Raw genomic sequence first — 19,827 nt, 5'->3', positions numbered from 1 at the left:
CTACATTTTCTGATTTACATCCCCCCTTTTTTATTTGCATGGTTATTGCCCTCCCAAAATTATGCAAGTTTTCTAAGGAGTGGGAATAAGGCATCTTTTAAAATAATGCCCTCCAGATGTTTCTGTTGTGCAACTGAGGAAGAGAACCACCCATCTAGGGGAGTGTTTCCAAGTTTTAGTATACAGATGAGTCACATGGGAAATCTTTGAAAAAGATTCTCATTCAGTGGTTCTGAAGTCAGTTCTAAGATCTGAATTTATTAACATGTCTCCAGATGCTGCTGATGCTGCTTGTCTATAAGCACATGAATAGCAAGGCCTTTTATTTATTTATTTATTTATTTATTTATTTATTTATTTATTTTTGGCGGTGTTGGGTCTTCGTTTCTGTGCGAGGGCTTTTTCTCTAGTTGCGACGAGCGGGGGCCACTCTTCATCGCGGTGCGCGGGCCTCTCACTGTCGCGGCCTCTTCCGTTGCAGAGCACAAGCTCCAGATGCGCAGGCTCAGTAGTTGTGGCTTATGGGCTTAGTTGCTCCGCAGCATGTGGGATCTTCCTGAACCAGGGCTCGAACCCGTGTCCCCTGCATTGGCAGGCAGATCCTAACCACTGCGCAACCAGGGAAGCCCCAGCAAGGCCTTTTAGACCATCTCTCTCTGATACCATTGGAGCATGCCATTGGTGTTTCAGTTGTATGTGGGATTGTAATTGAGTAGCAAACAATGCAAAACTAAACATTTTGGTGAGCTTTCGGGGTGAGACTTCTGTATAAGCGTATATTGCAATTAGCTTTGGTTTCTTTAGATTTTAGAAATACAAACAACCAAATTACACACAGACGATTTTGCCTTTTATCTGTCCCTATGAAAGTCATTCCTCTCCATTTGCTGAATTCGCAATTAGGCTCAATATTTTCCAAGAAAGGAATTTGATGTCAGTTCAAGATCTGAGTTGTGCTCTGTAGAGTATGGAGAAAATGATTTTAATTTGAAAAAATTTAAAGAGTAGATATTAGTAGATGACCTTCTTCTTTATAATAAATAAATAAAAGAGCATAATTTTGAAAACACCTCTTCATCCTCAAAATATTCTATCTAGCTTAAAAAATATCCCTAGAGGAAAAAAAATTGATCCAATGGATGGGTTTCTATTTAGGGTTTTACAACAGTAGCTATGTTTCTGGTATAGGATTGGCCATTTCTCTCTGTGATAGTCATTTGCCAACAGGTTATGCTGCTTTCTGTGAAAACTCCAGTTTACAATGGTGAGACAATTCAATCAGCATAATAGAATATTTATATATCTATTGGCTATGGAAAGGAGGACTCTCATCCAATTCAAGCTGTACCCTACTTTGTAGGTATACATTTCAAAGAGGGTAGGGAGTGTTGGGTAGGCTGGGATATACTTTTACTTGGTATTAAGATTGGAATTTGATTGACTGTAGATGCACATATCAATCTACTCTTTCTCTGGGAATAAAATTCTGATAGAGGCTTTGAAGAAACTTAGTCATCTGGGGTCTGTATGTACTGAAGTTTTGAGAGGAAAGATGTGAATCAGGTCAAATGCCCTCTCTTTCTTTTCTAGGAACATCTTCTAAAAGCTGATTTCTCTTTGGAAATTACTTATAGAAAATAATTATAGTGTACATTTGGTATCCTAACAGCCCTTAGATAGTTGCTGCAAAAAATTTCACTTGCAAACTTTTTAAAGAGATACCACCAATCTGCTGTAATGCTTTCAAATGGCAGGGCGGGGGGTGGGCGGGGAGGAAAATGGATAGTAGAGAGGGAATTGTTTTCATTCCTCTTGCAATGCTAGTGTACCTTTTAAGAAGCAGTCGACAAACACTCTGTTTAATTGCATTGTGCCTGAAATGTTTTCCCCATTTAACTTTACTTCCCTAAATGGATTCCCAGAATCTGGGAAAAAGGGAATGAAGGTTTTTAAAAGATTTTTGGTAGTTTCTAATAAAATCGCTTTCCATGGTATCTGTATATTGGGTAATTCCATTTTTACTAGATCTTTAGCATTATTGGAAGTTGTCTTTTAAAAGAGTTTTTCATTCTTGTCTAATGCTAGGAGAATTGTTAAATAATTATAGTACATTCATTTGATGGGCCATTATGCACCTATTAATATGACATTTGTGAGAAGTTTATACTAACCCAAGAATGATACTTAAATTATTTAAAATGATTAAGTGAAAACAGAAACAAAACAGTTACAGCACTGTTTGCAAAACCAAAATCTAAACCAAGATAACCTACACAGAATAGAAAGACTGGAAAGAAATATCCAAAACATTAATGGTTATTTTAGGGACCTTTCTTCTACTTTTCTGAATTACCCAAACTTATAAAATAAATATACAGAAAGGAAAAATATAATTAAAAAAACGTTGAAGCAGGTGTCCAATAATGTTAGGAAGATTAATGCAGAGCAAAAAACTGTTAAAACAATTTAAACAGTGCAGTGATTGTCTTAGGTGTCTAGAGACTACACGTTGAGGCTGAGTTGTACTGGTGTGCCTTGTCCAGTTATGCATAGGAATCCCCTATTTCTGGTGGACCTAGAGCAATTATAATCCCTACTCTGAAAATCTTGCAGGTTAACAGTGTTTATTGTTTTCAGGAGGTAAACCAAGATAAAGAACTTGAGTTCTTGACTTAATCGTATAGTCTCAAAAGAGATAGCAGACCATCGGTGCCTAGAACAGAATTGTCACTAGAAGGTGAAATTCTTATTTGTTAAGGCTCTGAACTGGCCTGGATCCTAGCTGTCCTCTAATCCCTCTCACCCAACTCCTGTTCTTTTAGAAGTAATCACTCTGTGGTTCAGTGCTGTGGGACTTCATCCAGGCACCGTTTTGGTGTTGTAACAGACCTAAAGGAAAGTCTGTGACTTTTTTTTATCCAAGCCAGAAGTCAAGCTGTGTAATCTTCTAGAAAGCCTCTAACTTTCTAGAATTTTTTTTGCTTTGTTTTATTGACTCGGCTACTTAAAGATCTAATATTTAAAGTACTAAGATTTTTCAGTGAAAAACATACCATCTATACTCTAAATTCTCACTAGAGGAAATAATTTTGTTATCCTGTCCAGTTCTTCTAAAAAGATCAATTAAGACAATTGATATTTTGCCAAGATAAATGGATTTGCCAACTCTCAATTTATAGCTTTTATAAACTGTAATCTTCAATTAATATACCACAAGGAAAGATGTATTATTTTAGCTCACAAAGAGGAGAGTAAGTGACAACATGTGAGGTCCTCTTTATTAGGCACTTCATGTAATTTTTATCATTTAACTTTCAGAATAATCCAAGTATTATTATGAATTTTTTAACAGTGAAGAATTTATTTTGAGATTTTAAAGGTCAAGTACAACTTTCAATATCTTATCGTTGGTAAATACCAGAGCTATTATTTAAACCCTTATCCTTATGATCCCCAAGCCCCCATTTTTACCACTAAGTCACAATGCTTACTTGTTTATAAATTTTTAAATAAAATTCACAATTTAATATGATGCACTCAAGGACCCATATGATATATATACACATTAAATATGTATTTGCCTCTTTTGAAAACATTGAAGACATTCATTGACTTCCACTTATGAAAACATTATCCCAATAATGAATTCAAATGAAAAACATGCCCAAAATTTCTTTCAGATTTAGTGTAGAGAATTAAGATCTAGGTTGTGGAATTTGATTAATTATATAAATGAGAGCTCAAAAAATTTTAATATTTTTTCTTTTGCTTTGGCCTTCTAGGGCTCAGACTAACACTCATAATTAATTCTGCCCTCTGTTACATATTTTTTGTTTCTAATCCTATTTTTACCATAAACATGTTTATCTAATGTATCCTCAAACTCTTACTGAGCATAGTTTATGTGTGAATAATGTATAAATCACCAGGGGCTCTTTCTCCAGATACTTTTTTCTTAAGATTTTAGTGAACTTGATACTTCTCAATACTCGAATACAGTAGCCATTAGCCTGTTATTTATAAGGGTCTGTTGCATTGCAAACAGCTTTCTTTTCCTCACTAGTCTCTTCCATGGAATATTTTGGGATTTAAAAAAAATTAAGTGGTATCCTGGTCTTGGAGATGTTGCCTGGGTTTTTATCTTTTTTTCCTTTACACATATATAAATATATATATATGTATTTTCATAATCTCACTAGCAATGGTCACCTCAACTCAAAAGTTTTTATATTTATTGATAGGATGTTTTTCTTGTGAAATAATTTAAATAAAAACTTCTCTCTTTATCTTACTTTCTGACTGAGTTTTAAAGTCATTTAAAGTCATTCACACCATTCCATTCTATTAAGTAATAGAAAAATTCCCAAGAGTTTGAATTTCATTTGCATTTTTCAAATAAGACCAGAAGATTCTCAACTTGAAAAACTGTTGCCCCTTCCTAAAAAGAAATGTGAGAAAGAACAGCCACAATCAGGCAATTTGTCTGTACATGAATATTCTTAAGAGGCATGAGGGAAATAAAAGATATTAAAAGAAGATCAATGATGCAACTCTAGTTTCCCAAGATTTGTCTTAAAGTTAACACTTACTCAAGAGACTCAGCTTCTTTTGGAAACTAATTTAGCACTGATTTTTATAAACTTCTTTAGTCCCTAAGGTTGTGAGTCAGGAACTTAGGAGTCTCTAGAGATAAAGTTCCCTACTTCTGCTTGTTCCAAAAACCCAGTTATCCTGAGTTAACAGAAGCCTTCCCCAGCCATACACTTCTTGGAATAGTCCTTGAACTATTTGATGACCTCAACATATATTGGGGCTTAAATCAGAATATGTCCAATAGTTCTCAAAAAAGTTAAACTCTCCCCAAGAATTTGTTTTTCTTCTTATTCCACAAATAATACTAGTTCAATCCTAATAAAATCTTAAATAAGTCATTCTACCTCTTTAAACTATTTTTATCATCGATATTTTTGTTAATTCTCAATCACACACAAATAATTTTTCTTTATACCAGTATGGATAAATTTTAATTAGAATTTGCCATTTTAAATCAATAATTTTCTGTGACTTTTCAGTCTTTATTACTTTCCTTTTTAACATTTGAAGAATAATCAAGGCTTTAATTTTAATATTGTTGGATAATTTAATTTGTTTTTAATATTTTGAGATTTTGTTATAATGACCATTGCTATCTTTGTATCAGGCAGTCTAATCTGCTTTTCCTTCTACTGGAAATAACTTAATCTCTAGAGATGGGATTATAGAATGGAAAGATATGAATTGAGAGAATTCTTAGTACATATGAAAAATTATTTTTCCAAACTTTAACATTTTATCACCCTGCTACTGCAGTATTTGCACAGACCATTTTTTATATATTTTCTAGAACAAGAGAAGGTGTTTATTCTTTTCTATTTGTATAAAACATTACTTTGTTGTAATTTTGTTTTTATAAATTTATTTATTTATTTATTTTTGCTGTGTTGGGTCTTTGTTTCTGTGCGAGGGCTTTCTCTAGTTGCGGCAAGCGGGGGCCACTCTTCATCGCGGTGCGCGGGCCTCTCACTGTCGCGGCCTCTCCCGTTGCGGAGCACAGGCTCCAGACGCGCAGGCTCAGTAGTTGTGGCTCACGGGCCCAGTTGCTCCGCGGCATGTGGGATCTTCCCAGACCAGGGTTCGAACCCGTGTCCCCTACATTGGCAGGCAGATTCTCAACCACTGCGCCACCAGGGAAGCCCCTGTTTTACTTTTTATTCCTATGATTGGTAGTTAGATTGACTATTTCCTTTATGTTCATTTATTATATTTTCCCTTTTATTATGCATCTATACTGTTTGCTTAACTATCTCTTGGTATTTTGATAGTTTTCCTCTAAATTTGTATGAACTCTTAATAGAGTAACATTTTAAAAATTTTCTGCAAATTTCCAATTTGTGGTTTTCCTTCTTATTTTTGACATGCTATTTAAATTTTCATTAAGATTGTCATATTATCCCTGAAAAATATGAATGAAATTTTCTTCTATGGTTATATTTGGTTTTGTTTTACCATAACTATGTTGTTTTATGTCTAATGCATGGAACAGATTGATATTTTAAAAATATTAACTAATTTTTCCAAAATACTTTATTAAAAATATGTCATGCTCTTTTCCCATTATTCATTTACCAAGTACTTTTTGAGCACCTGTTATGGGGCAGGCAATATGATCAACGTTGGGATGAACTTGGACGTAGTTGATAGAAAAAGACAGTTTCAAAAATTTTTAAGATAAACATGGGAAGCGTTATAGGTCATAAAATTTCTATGTTTATCTGTAATTTACACCCTCTTACATTTAACATTAAATCATAAGCATTTTTTCACGTATCATCAAATACTCAGGGAACATGATTATAATGCCTATATATTACAGAAGATGTTATGGAAAAACCCAAATGAACTTTTTGACCAACCCATAGTGTTCTATTATATTCATGTTTCAAGATTTATTTAATCTGTTTTCAAATAATGGACATCTACCTTGCTTTCATTTTTTTTAATATAAACAATGCTGCAATGACAATCCTAATTTATTCTTTAAGGGGAATGCTATATTTCATTTATTTTGGAATAATCTCAATCAAGGTAAAGATAATTGAATACATACTCTTATACAATCATACTAGTGGAATAGTCAAATTCTAAATGATTGCATCTCAGATCTGGAAGTCATCTTAAAATTAATCTAGTTCTAACCCTTATGAGGTTACAGAAACACACCTATAGTGTGGTTGATGTTCATTTTACTTCTGCCCCCCAATTCAATGATGGTTAGAGCACTTTATTCTCTCAATGAGCACTCATTATTAGAACGTTCTTTACATTTAACTATACATATAACTCTCTGTATGCAACTCTCACCTTTCCTTGTGGAACAAGAATAAGTATATGCTCCTTTTTCATGACAGCTTTTTGAGTACTTCCAGATTGCTGTTTCTGAGTCTTTCTTGTACCAAGCTACAGTATTTTAGTTTTCAGCCATTCCCCATGTGTTTTGTTAAAATATTTAAGAACATGTATTGCTGAAGAGAATATTTTAGGATTGTGAGATTCTCTGTGATAAATAAGGACCTCATGTATGCATTATACTTCTGGTTACTGGTTTTGCCTGATTCTACTATAGCAAAGCATTTTCTGTCATTTAGGAGACAGAAGAGTGAGATGGTTGAGAACATTGGATTCTGGAGTTAGACAGTTCAGCTTTGTCAGGCACTATCTCTACGACCTCAGTGAGGTCACTGCACCTCTCTAAGCCTCAGTTTCCATGTCTGTAAAATGAGGAACTTAAAAATACCTGATATTGTTATTCTGAGAATTAATGAGGCAGTACATATGAAGAATTTAACATAGTTATGGATGCATAGTAGGTATTCAATAAAGGTGTTTGCTATTCTAATTATACAGATGATATATATATGCATCTTGTAATTATAAAAAGAGAATGGCTATGGAGTTGGATACACTGGATCCCAGTTTCCTGACCTGTAGATTGGTGATCTTGAATAAGGTATTTAAGTTGCAGAATGAGTATTATAACTACCTTGTAGGGTTGGTATGTGATAGAGTACTTATGATTGTTTATATTTAATAGGCATTCCATAAAAGACAGTTGACATTATTATATTTGATTACTGGTCAGTGAGTCTGAGTATAGTTTGCCTACTGTTGATGTTATAAATAATCACTTTCAATTGGTTTGGGTAAATAAAACAGACATATAATCATCCTGTTTCAGTAAGCTATAAAAATCAATAGAAAGAGTATCAAAATGAATCACTACTGCCAAAAAATGGAATCTATTCCTTAATGAATTGGGGAAAATATGAATTGCTTGTATAAGATAGAACTATATAACTTATTGAATTTAATTACACAAAGTTTTATGAAGTCATTTAAGGTAATTGCATCAAAATTAGAGGAGGCTTATTTTTCTTGATAAGTATATTTAAGTCAGTTTACCTCAGCAGGTACATTGGCAGACCAAAAAGCTGTGGGAGAAACAAAAATGAGTAATGCATAGCTCTGATAAGCCATGAGCTCCTGAGTGAAGTGGCATTTCTGCAACAACTTCCTAACTGGTCTCTCAGGTTTCACTCTTGCCTTCCTTCAGTATATTCCCAGGCAATGGTATGGTGGATGTTCTTAAAATGTGATACAGATAACACCATTACTCTGCTTACTACATAATATGTCATCCCAGCTGAGTTTCTATTCTGATTCATTGTTGCCTATGCCTTACTTGTCAAGTATTTTTTTAAATATCATCCCTTGTCAGAGCCCGGTTTCACATTCATACTAAACTGGGAAATGGCCATTACTGGATATCTTGTGAGGGCTATCTTGTAGACAGTGAAATTTATCTCAAGATGAGAGAAGATGCTGCTGCAATACAACTACGTGCTCTCTGCTTTCACGTGCAGCACAGGTTTTTATAAAACAAAGTGAAAAAATATTTGCAAGAAGCAGTGCTCATATTTTCAAGGGTTAGAGCTGTCACTCCCATGCTCATATTTGGGTGTTTCATTTGCATCCAGGGCTGAGGTAGCACATTCTACTTCTCCTGAGGCTTTGGGTAGAGTAGGGGTGAGTGAAGTACAGGGTATGGCAGGAATATAGGAGTTGGCAGGTCAGCATGGCCCAGTTCCCTTCCCGCTGCAGATGCGTGTGTTGAATGCCAGAGGGACAGTTATTGATCAATTTTTAGTTGTGATGAGTGATAGGTAATGTTAAAAATGATATATTTATTTAAGACTTTCAAATTTGAGTCCTCTAAAATTACTTGCAAATTGGAACAAAGCAAAGATAAAGTGGTTTGATCAACCCTAGTGCCCTTGCTTACATTTGCATTATATTTCATAAAAATAATTCTCTCAGTGGATCCTCTCATGGATATCTACCATGTAGCTACTGTTAGAAACCTTGGGCATCTATATATTAAAATTTCTGTAATAGATGCTTACATATCTAGGTAGTTTGTTCATCTGTATTTTCCAAAAAGGAATGCTGATTAGGTTGCACCCCTGTATTACTATTTTTATTATTATTAAAATTTCATTTATTATTTTATTATTGTTTTTATTTACTTACCATTCGTTGTTTATTTGCCACTTATCTCTAATTTCCTTTCTTAGAGTTAGGATATTCCCTTTTAGGCATCATAAAGCTCTCCCTTTTGTGATGCTGGTGACTCTACAGAACCATGCCTCTCTTTCTACCTTTTGAATGGCTACTTGCCTCTGCTTTTAGTGGTTCTACTTCTTTCTTCCCTAAAAAAGTTGGGTGCAGTTAGTAATGGTTGTTCAGCTTTTCATATATACTGCATAGATATTACCTATAATATCCACATCAAAAATTTCACCGTCCACAGCCTCACACTGAATGCTCATCAGTAGTGTTTAAATTTGTATCTTCGTATACTAGCTAGATACTATCAACCTGGTGATCTACTGTCATCACAAAAAAACCTGGTTATAGTTGCACTCTTGCTATTCCTCCAGTTCCTTGATTTTTTAAAACTAAGACCCTTTCTCTAGAGTGAGAGAAGTGCTGTAAAATGTGGATAAATGAGCTAGTATATTTAATCTTCACAACAAATCAGAAAGCTGAGGTTCAGAGAAGTTATATTACTTGCATAGGCTATAGATTAGTAAGGTAGATATGGACATGAGAGTCCAATCCAAAAAGCTTGGCTGCACATGCAGTCTCATAACCAGTAATGTTTTCTGCCTCCCTTGATAAACTAAAAATTCTCACACCCTAAAAATTCCCCTTCCTTAAAGTTCATCACACTGACAACCCATGACCCTAGGTTTATTCAGCAGTTTTCTGGTTATTTAAAACACTTTGTTCCTGGTGATTACTGTCTGTTACTTGTAAGTACAGGGGTATCAGCGAGTTTCCCAAGAGCCTGATGCTATACTGGGCTCAAGACAAAGTCAAGTATTATCCACACTTTTTCATGGCCTTTGCCATAATCACTGAGGACTTGGTCATCATTGTCTCCTGAAATCACCTATATATCCAGTTAACTGCTTTGGAGAAATTACAAGGTTAAATCCATTTAGAATATTTTAACTTTCTTGCCCTCTAATATGTTTAGATTAATTCTCCTGATTTAGATACAACTGGGCTTCAGAATATTTTCTTCTGACTAGTAGGCAATAGAGGAAATAATATGTCTCTATAGTAAAGACCATGGTTTGAAAACTAGCTTTCCCACTTAGAACCTGTATGATCTTATCTTCTCTGAATCTTAATCTCTTCAACTATAAATTAAGAGCAAGGAGATATACCTTTTAAGATTACTGTGAAGATTTAGTAAGAAGTAATAAGATGTGATATATAGCACAATACCTTGCATATTGGCATTGCATTCAAATTCTCTAGATAGTTCCTTATCTCTATCTTCCTTTTTGTTTTCTTCCTTTTCTCTTCCTTATGAAGCCAAGTTTCCTAAAGGAATTCTAGTAGGAACATCTCCCTCAAAAAACTGTTTTCTTTTCTGTATCTAGTAAATTTTAATTGCAGTGTTTAATTATATTTCATTTCTTAGGAAGGTTGATATTGAAAATATTTTACAAAGACTATGGAACAGCTACCAATTAATCAGAATGGATACTAACTATAAACAACCAGTGCAGTTATACCAGTGGGTATAAGCTCAGGTCTGGTTTTATGAGGTTTTAATTTTTTGGTTGTAATTTTTTCTCTGATCTATAAGCAAAGCTGAAATTTAGCTGGCACATTACTATGGCCACACTGATTATTTATGGTAGGCATTCATTCTGACTTAATGGAGCACTTGCCATAGACATTGTTAACTATTTTGAATTTCAGTGGTACTCATTAATCATTTAGAAGTGTGTTTTAATCATCTCAGGCTATGGAGCTTTTTAATTAATTAATTACTTTTAATTTAATTGAGAGAATATGGACTGTTTAATATAATTTCACTGAAATTTGCTGATTCTTGCTCTCAGCATAACAAAATATCAATTTTTATACCTGTTCCACATGTTATTTAGGGTAATGTGTATCCCATAATAGTTGGGTTGTTAAAGTTTGTTAATCATTTTATTCAAATCAAAAACTTTCCACATCCTGATTGTGACTTTAGATATTCTGCCTTTCTGGAATCAGGTATTCTGTAAAGTTGGGAAAATAGTAGCTCCTTGAAGAGTTTTCATGAGGATTCAATAATACGATCTTGGTGAATTGTTTTGGAAACTATGTACCTTTCTGAAGTTATTTCTTCCATTCATTTATTTATGCATTAATTCAACAAATTTATAAAAATAGCATACTATGGTGCCAGGTATGGAATTTAGGTGGGTGCTAGGTATGTGTTGGTAAAAGAAAAGAGTTATTTTTTTTTTAAATTTTTTTAAAATTTATTTTTATTTATTTATTTTATTTATGGCTGTGTTGGGTCTTCGTTTCTGTGCGAGGGCTTTCTCTAGTTGTGGCAAGTGGGGGCCACTCTTCATCGCGGTGCGCGGGCCTTTCACTGTCGCGGCCTCTCTTGTTGCGGAGCACAGGCTCCAGATGCGCAGGCTCAGTAGTTGTGGCTCACGGGCCTAGTTGCTCCGCGGCATGTGGGATCTTCCCAGACCAGAGCTCGAACCCGTGTACCCTGCATTGGCAGGCAGATTCTCAACCACTGCGCCACCAGGGAAGCCCAAGAGTTATTTTTTTTTTTTCTTTCTCTCAAGGTCCTAAGTTTATCCCTTCTCACATGTATTTCAGGATTTGGTGAACTACTCAATGTTTTCTTTTCATACAGTCATATGATAATCATTATTTGTCACTTTAGAGCATACTAAAGAGGTTTCTATAATCTACATTTTAGACACAAGGAAGGAACTGTAAAGGAAATGCAAATCTCTTGCCCAATACCTGTTATTCAATTGTGTATGGAAATGACAATCTGACCAAATCTATTGCTTATGCTCCATCTGATTCACTACGTTTCTCAAGCAGAGAATTGCGTATTTTATTGTTTTTAAAGATACCTCAAGACAAAGTAAATACTTAGCAGAAAGGGCTATTTATTTACCAGAAGTAAAAGCTGAGTGACAGATTCAAACCTCTGAGGGGGTGGCACTGGTAGGCTACTGGTTTTGGCTTATAGAAAAGAAGAAATAAAAACTGAAACCAATACTGGAAGCAACTAAGCATTTGCCATTGTTGTGGTGAAGAACCATAGCTGGAGTGATGCTGACATGAACAGAAAGCTAATAGGGAGGGTCAAATCCCTTAATCCTCATCCAACCTTCCATTCTCTTGCTAGCAACTCTTTGGGAAGAATTTAACAGAAGCTGGCTAGCAAAGAAGAAATGTGGTTTTCAGTGTCTCAACCCTAACTCACAAAGAAAAGCGAATTTGAAGCTGAGAGACAATAGTTTAATAGCATCAAAATTACTCTGTAAAAAAGTAAGGATGAAAATCTTGTGTCTACTCAAAGCTTTATGATCTATTAAAGTACACTGAGCATTAATAAAAAATCACCAATGTTTATTGGATATTTAGGGCATTCTAGGCACTATTTAGTGCTGAGCATGAATTAACTTATTGAATATTACGAAGAAATAGTAATTACCTGTTAGCAAGAAAGGAAGATATTAAGGGCTTACTTTTACAATTTAGAAGTAGTTATAGTCTTTTACTTTAGATGTGTGTTCTATATTTCAACTCTCATTGACTCCTCAAAGGGCTAGAAGAAAGGAGTGCTTTCTTCTATTGACATATCTGACTCAATTCCTTCAATGGAAATGGGGTTTCCATTTCTCACTTTGGCACCAATACAATGTCTACACTCTTCAGACAATAGAGATTATCTCAATTTGGGGCTATCTTTCTCTTATCCTCCAATGCCCAAAACCCTGTAGCTCTTCAATTCATTGAACAACTTGACTCTCTTTTGCCACTTCTTATCCTCTTATTGAAATTGTTGTCAGTTACCAGTTCTATCTAGTTCTTCTTCCACTTAGAAGCTGTGTGATTCAATGCAGGGTAAGAAAAAAGTCCTTATTATGACCTGGTCTCTTCTCAAAATCCAAGAGGAATTCTCTGCTACCTTGTCACCTCTGTTTTATTGGGTTAAAACTTAGGGTGCATTACTACGGGACTCTTTCAACTTAATCTCATTATGTACCAAATCCAGAAAAGTTATGGTATATGATAAATAAAACCTCTTCCTCTACATTATGATACACATTATATAAAAAATAAAAGGTAGTAATTTATGAAGGGAGAGCGTATGACAAAATGTCAATATAGTTAACTTATAAAATATTATATTGAATTAGATATCTTTTTGAAGAGCCACTGTTACCTCAGATATGACAGATATACATTTATTTCTATGTTTATACATGATGTGGTTCATTTATTTATGAAAAATATTTATTGAGCACCTATTATATGTCAAGTCCTCCTCTATGTCTTTGAGGTGTTGTAGGGTAATAAACAAGTTCCTACTCACCATATAAGAGAGCTTTATGTCTTGGTGGACATAAATAGTAAATAAATGAACAAATTAAAAGTAAATATATGATATATGTGCTAGTTGATAATGACTTTGAATAATTAACAATGTACTTATTTTAGGTTACAAAGTGCCTTCTATTTTTTAATTTTTTATATATTTATTTATTTATTTTTGCCTGCGTTGGGTCTTCGTTGCTGCACGCGGGCTTTCTCTAGTTGCAGCGAGCGGGGGGCTGCTCTTCGTTGTGGTGCGTGGGCTTCTCATTGCGGTGGCTTCTCTTGTTGCGGAGCACAGTCTCTAGGCTCATGAGCTTCAATAGTTGTGGCACGCGAGCTCAATAGCTGTGGCTCATGGCTCTAGAGCACAGGCTCAGTAGTTGCTCCGTGGCATGTGGGATCTTCCTGGACCAGGGCTCGAACCCGTGTCTCCTGCATTGGCAGGCAGATTCTTAACCACTACGCCACCAGGGAAGTCCCAAAGTGCCTTTTAGAACACCTTTTGCCTTTATTATTTTCTAAAGGTTTAAGAGTGATTATGTTTTCCTAGGACTTCCTAAGTGATTTTCAACATATTCCATTTCCATGATAGTATTTTTTAAAACCACGAGCAGTGGTTTTAATTTCTGCAGTTAGAACAAAAACTCGTAGTAACAGCAGCAACCAAAATATTTTTATCATATAGTTTTTTTAAACTTTTAATTTTATATTGGAGTATAGTTGATTAACAATGTTGATTTAGCTTCAGGTGTACAGCAAAGTGATTCAGTTATACATATACATGTATCTATTCTTTTTCAAATTCATTTCCCATTTAGGTCGTTATATAATATTAAGTGGAGTTCCCTGTGCTACCTAGTAGGTCCCCGTTGGCTATCCATTTTAAATATAGCAGTGTGTACATGTCAATCCCAAACTCCCTATCTATCCCTTCCTCCCACCCTTACCCTTAGTAACCATAAGTTTTTCTCTATGTCTGTGAGTCTCTGTTTTGTAAATGAGTTCATTTGTATCATTTTCTTTTAGATTCTGCATATAAGTGATATCATATGATATTTCACTCTCTCTGTCTGACTTATTTCACTTAGTATGACAATCTCTATGTCCATCCATGTTGCTGCAAATGGCATTATTTCATTCTTTTTAATGACTGAGTTAATATTCCATTGTATATATGTAGCACATCTTCTTTATCCATTCGTCTGTCAATGGACAAAACTCTTAGAGGAAAACATAGGCAGAACATTCTCTGAAATATCTTTTTCAATCCATCTCCCAGAGTATTGGAAATAAATACAGAAATAAATGAATGGGACCTAATTAAACTCAAAAGCTTTTACACAGCAAAGGAAACCATAAACAAAATGAAAAGACAACCCACAGAATGGAAGAAAATATTTGCAAATGATATGACTGACAAGAGATTAGTCTCCCAAAATTACAAACAGCTCATGTGGCTTTAATATTATTGAAACAAACAACCCAATCAAAAAAATGGGCAGAAGACCTAAATAGACATTTCCCCAAAGAAGACATACAGATGGCCAAGAGGCACATGAAAAGATGTTCAACATCACTAATTATTAGAGAAATGCAAATCAAAACTACAATGAGATATCACCTCACACCAGTCAGAATGGTTATCATCAAAAAATCCACAATCAGTACATGCTGGAGAGAGTGTGGAGAGAAGGGAACCCTCCTACACTGTTGGTGGGAAGGTAAATTGGTGCAGCTACTATGGAGAACAGTATGGAGGTTCCTTAAAAAACTAAAAATAGAGCTACCATATGATCCTGCAATCCCAATACTGGGCATATACCCTGAGAAAAACATGGTCAGAAGGGATACATGCACCCCAGTGTTCACTGCAGCACTGTTTACAAGATCTTATAGTTTGGAATGACACGTGGTGAATTTGTTTTCACATGGTAATTTTCCCTATTTGAATTTTGTGTCTGTAGCAGCTTTGAATACTGAGTCTCATAGTGTAAATCAGTACTCATATTCCATCAGAGAAGTTTTTCCTACCCAGCATGCTCTTCACAGCAGCCTTTATATCCTTATTCCTCAGAGTGTAGCTGAGAAGATTGAGCATGGGGGTCATCACTCCATAGAAGAGGGAGATGAAGGCCTCAATGATGTCTTGATTATCTGTACCAGCAGAGCTTTTAGACTTGGGCTTTGCATACATGAAGAAGTAGGTTCCATAGAATATAATCACCACTGTGAGGTGGGCTGAACAGGTGGAAAAGACCTTACGTTTTCCTTCCGTGGAAGGGATCCTTAGAATAGCGGCAACAATAAAAAAGTAAGAGATGGAAATTACTAGCAATGGAATAACTAGAACAATCAGATTTGAGCCTCCCATGCTGATCACATTAATTGAAATATCAGCACAGGTCAGTTTTAGGATAGCCAGAATTTCACAGGCAAAATGATTAATGACACTGTTAGCACAGAATGGTAATTGCTTTGCAAGAGATGTCTGCACCACTGAGTCAACAATCCCAGCGACCCAGGATCCAGCCGCCATGGGCACATAAGCACCTTTGCTCATGATGACAAGGTATCTCAGTGGGTAGCAGATGACCACGTAGCAGTCAAGTGCCATCATGCCTAGAAGCAGACACACTGTAGGCCCCATGGCAAAAGAGAGAAACATTTGTACCATGCATCCAGAGAAGGAAACCCTTTTCCTTACTGTCAGAAATCTGTCAAGAATTAATGGGACAGAGGAGCTTGTGTATCAAATGTCCAGAAAGGAAAGATTACAGAGGAAGAAATACAAGGGGGTGTGCAAATGAGAATCATAGATGATTACAGAGATAAGGACTCCATTTCCTAGCAGGATCATCAGGTACATCCACAGAACTAGCACAAAGAAAACTGTCTGGAGCTTTGGGTGGGCAGAAAGCCCAACCAGGACAAGTTCTGTCAACGTGGAATCATTGGTCTTTCCCATATTGCATGTATCCTTTCTCCAACAGCACTCTATGGATGATAGAACAGATATTAGTTAATACAGTGTCTGCAAGAGCTCCTCTTTCAATAATCATATTCTTTGTTACTATAGTTCTGTGTTTGGATGCAACAGCATAACTCTGGGACAAATTTCTTACTGTAAGCCCAGGCCACTAGAACAGGAATCCTAACCTGATTTTCTCAGGGTTAAGAGAGAACACATTTGATTATAGGATGTTTGGGTCCCAAACCAGTTTATTGCCGTTTCTACTTGTTCTACCTGTTAACACATTGACTGCAAATCAGTGACCTATAGTCTGGGTGCAGCAGGCAGATACGCTTTGTTTGGCAGTGATTCCTGCACTGTGTTTTAAATTTGAATTACGTTTTAAAAATGAACATTTTAAAAGTAGGAGATATGGCATAAAATCTATTTTCAGCTTGTCTTCAAAAAATTATAATATTTGAAAACATTGGACCGGTTTCCATTATGGAGCTCAGTTATAACTGACCCACTGGGTTTGAAGCATGTTCTCCATTCTACCAGAGAACCCTCCTCTCTCTCTTCTTTGCTTGTCACTGGAGATGACTATTAGTTGCCAGTTAGCATGTTATTCTCAGTTGATCTCAATTCTTTATATTAGCTGATAGGATTATATATGTATTTGAATTCTTGACCCACGGCTGCAGGGCCAACTTATCCACTAGGCACAGTAGGATCCTATGAAAATGTTTTGATTTTTTAAAAACATTCAAATTAAATAATGAATTTTAATGTTTTAACACATAATATTAGTATATTTATTTTTATACCAATATAGATGTAAGATGTAACTTTTAATATTATTTCATGGGAGAAAGGGCCCATGAATGCAAAAATGTCTAGGGCCCATCACAGTCATAATGCAGTCCTGTGTGGCTGAGTCTCTTTTTAGATCTCAGTATGGTCCTCTGGTGGTATAGGTAGTCATTGCATCTTGCCTCATTGAGGGCAGTAGCCACACTGAAGGGGCATGTCATTGTATTAGTCCAGTATCTAACTACCTCAGTATGATGAGGAATTGTGTGTTCAAATAAATATTTTTTTTTAAAACAGAAATGAATTGAAAGTATTTAGAAAGCCAGTTTTATTGTGAATAGAGTTGTATTACTGTGTATTGTACGCGCCACATAATTTATTTTTACCTTATGCAAGAACTATCATTTAAGGAATCAACTGTAGTTAACAGTGCTTTTATTCAAAATACATACATTTAACTAAACCAGTGACATGCAACTATCATTTTTTTCACAAATAAAATTTATAAGAAGCATAATATACAAAACGAAAAAAAAGAGAGTTTCTGTGGTTGAAGTTATACTGGTTTGGAGGGAAGGAAAAAGCACTATCCCTTTAATATCTTACCCTTCCTCCTCCAATTTGATTTTTATAGGATTCCAAGGGCCATAGTTTGAAAACTACCAATGCAATAAGTTACAAGTAATATTAATAATCTGCATTTTAAATATTTTTATTAGCAACAGCAATTATAAAATAATAATATATGTATTGATTACTTTATTCCAGTTACATTTCTAAATGCTTGTATTCATAACAATCCAAGGAAGTGAGGACTATTATCGTATGACATATGGGTTATCCTTCCTTAAATATTTGGTAAACATCAGCAGTAAATCATGATATCAGTGGACTAAAGAAAATCAAAAGCAATTATTTCAAGATATGTTGGAAATAAATTTGGTGAAGATCAATTCATAATTTTTATATAAACTATTTGAAGTTCACAAACAGGAGGTAACTTCCTAATCTTGAAAGGAAACTTTCAATACCAATATACCAAAAATCTATAGGAAATTACTATTTACTAATAATTAATTGAGACAGTTTATACATTCTCATTAAGATCTGGATTAAGATAAGGATGCCTACTTTTACAGCTACTAGTTAACATAGACTTAGTAGTCCTGGTCAAAATCATAAGACAAGAAAAAGGCAGAAATAACAATAAAAAAAGATTTAAAGATTTATAAGACCTGATGAAAAAATTAGTAAGACATGTAGATATAAGATCAATGGAAAAATCAGTAGTTCTTTTTATATTAGTAATAAATGATTAGCAAACATAATAGAAATAAATATAATAAAAATAACAAAGTATAAAACATCTGAGTTTCATCCTAACAAAGCATGTACAAGACCTTTACAGAAACCATTTAAAAATTAAAATAAACAGCATATCAAAATATGAGTAATTCAAAGGTATAATATGTTAAGAGATGGGATAAAAATATAAGGCTGCCATTTTTCCCCCAAATTAGTCTATACATTCAGTTAAATACATTCAAAATTTTAGATGGATTTTTTTTGAGAAATATGGTTAACTGTTCTAAAACTTATATGGAGGAATAAAATTGTACAACTTGCACACAATTTTTTAAAAGAAAAGTAGGGGGAAAATCCATATTTGAAACGTACAACAAAGCCACTGTAATAAAAATATTATAATAATGCCTCAGGGACATTTAAATATTGCAATAGAAAAGAGATCTCATATATAGACACATGTTTATATGGGAATTTGAAATATCATAAAACTGTCACCCTAAACTAATGGGGAAGTGATAGCTTAGTAGGTCATGTTAGGAAAATGTCTTTATATATGAAAAATCTAGAATTTGATCTTTGGATTATCATACATACAGTTGGGAACCAGATATATTAACAATTTACATGTGAAAAATTATTAAATTAATAAAAGAAACAATATAGAAAATATTGGGAACTCTGAGGAAAAAAACTTTTAAAACATAAAGGCTTAAACTAATAGAAAATTGGTCAAAGGATATGAATCAGTGATTCATAGAAAGGTTTTCCTAAGTGGCTGACAAATACATGGAGAGATTCTAACACTTAGAAAATCTGAAAAATGCTCATTAAATGTTCAAAGTCAGAAAAATTATCATTAAGATAGCCATAAAATATTCATTTTCTTTAGAAAGTAGATATCAAATGTTGGCAAGCATGTGGGGAGGTAGAACTCTCATGGGAGTGTACACTGATATACTGGAAAAGTCTCTGGCTGTATTAAAATTGGGTGGGACCCAGTGATTCCAGTTCTGGGAATATGTCTCAGGTAAGGAGACTGTAAGGGGACAAGCATGAGGATGCTCATCATTGCATTGTTTGTGGCAAAAGGAGGTTGGAGGCAACCTTGATATCCATCATCAGAGGAATGGTTCTACCACACATGAGTAAGCATTATGGAACAGTTTGCAGAAGTGAGGAGAAAATGAACTAGATGTCCATATAGCAACATAAATAGATCCCTGAAAAAGTGT

General features: G+C 34.7%; 1 protein-coding gene and 1 long non-coding RNA gene across 2 annotated transcripts in view; one reads left to right on the top strand and one right to left on the bottom strand.

Annotated features, from left to right (window-relative positions):
- LOC132367237 (uncharacterized) overlaps positions 1-19,827 on the top strand; it is a 248,699-nt gene that overhangs the window by 83,344 nt on the left and 145,528 nt on the right. The gene's annotated exons all lie outside the window — the stretch shown is intronic.
- On the bottom strand, positions 15,527-16,489 carry LOC132367913 (olfactory receptor 13C8-like). Its single transcript, XM_059926517.1, is given in 1 exon segment — positions 15,527-16,489. A coding segment is annotated over 1 exon segment (963 nt).

Source organism: Balaenoptera ricei, chromosome 6 (genome assembly GCF_028023285.1).
Source record: "Balaenoptera ricei isolate mBalRic1 chromosome 6, mBalRic1.hap2, whole genome shotgun sequence".
In the NCBI taxonomy this organism is placed as follows: Eukaryota; Metazoa; Chordata; class Mammalia; order Artiodactyla; family Balaenopteridae; genus Balaenoptera; species Balaenoptera ricei.
The sequence above is the reverse complement of the archived record's forward strand: the minus strand, read 5'-3'. Positions and strand labels throughout refer to the sequence as shown.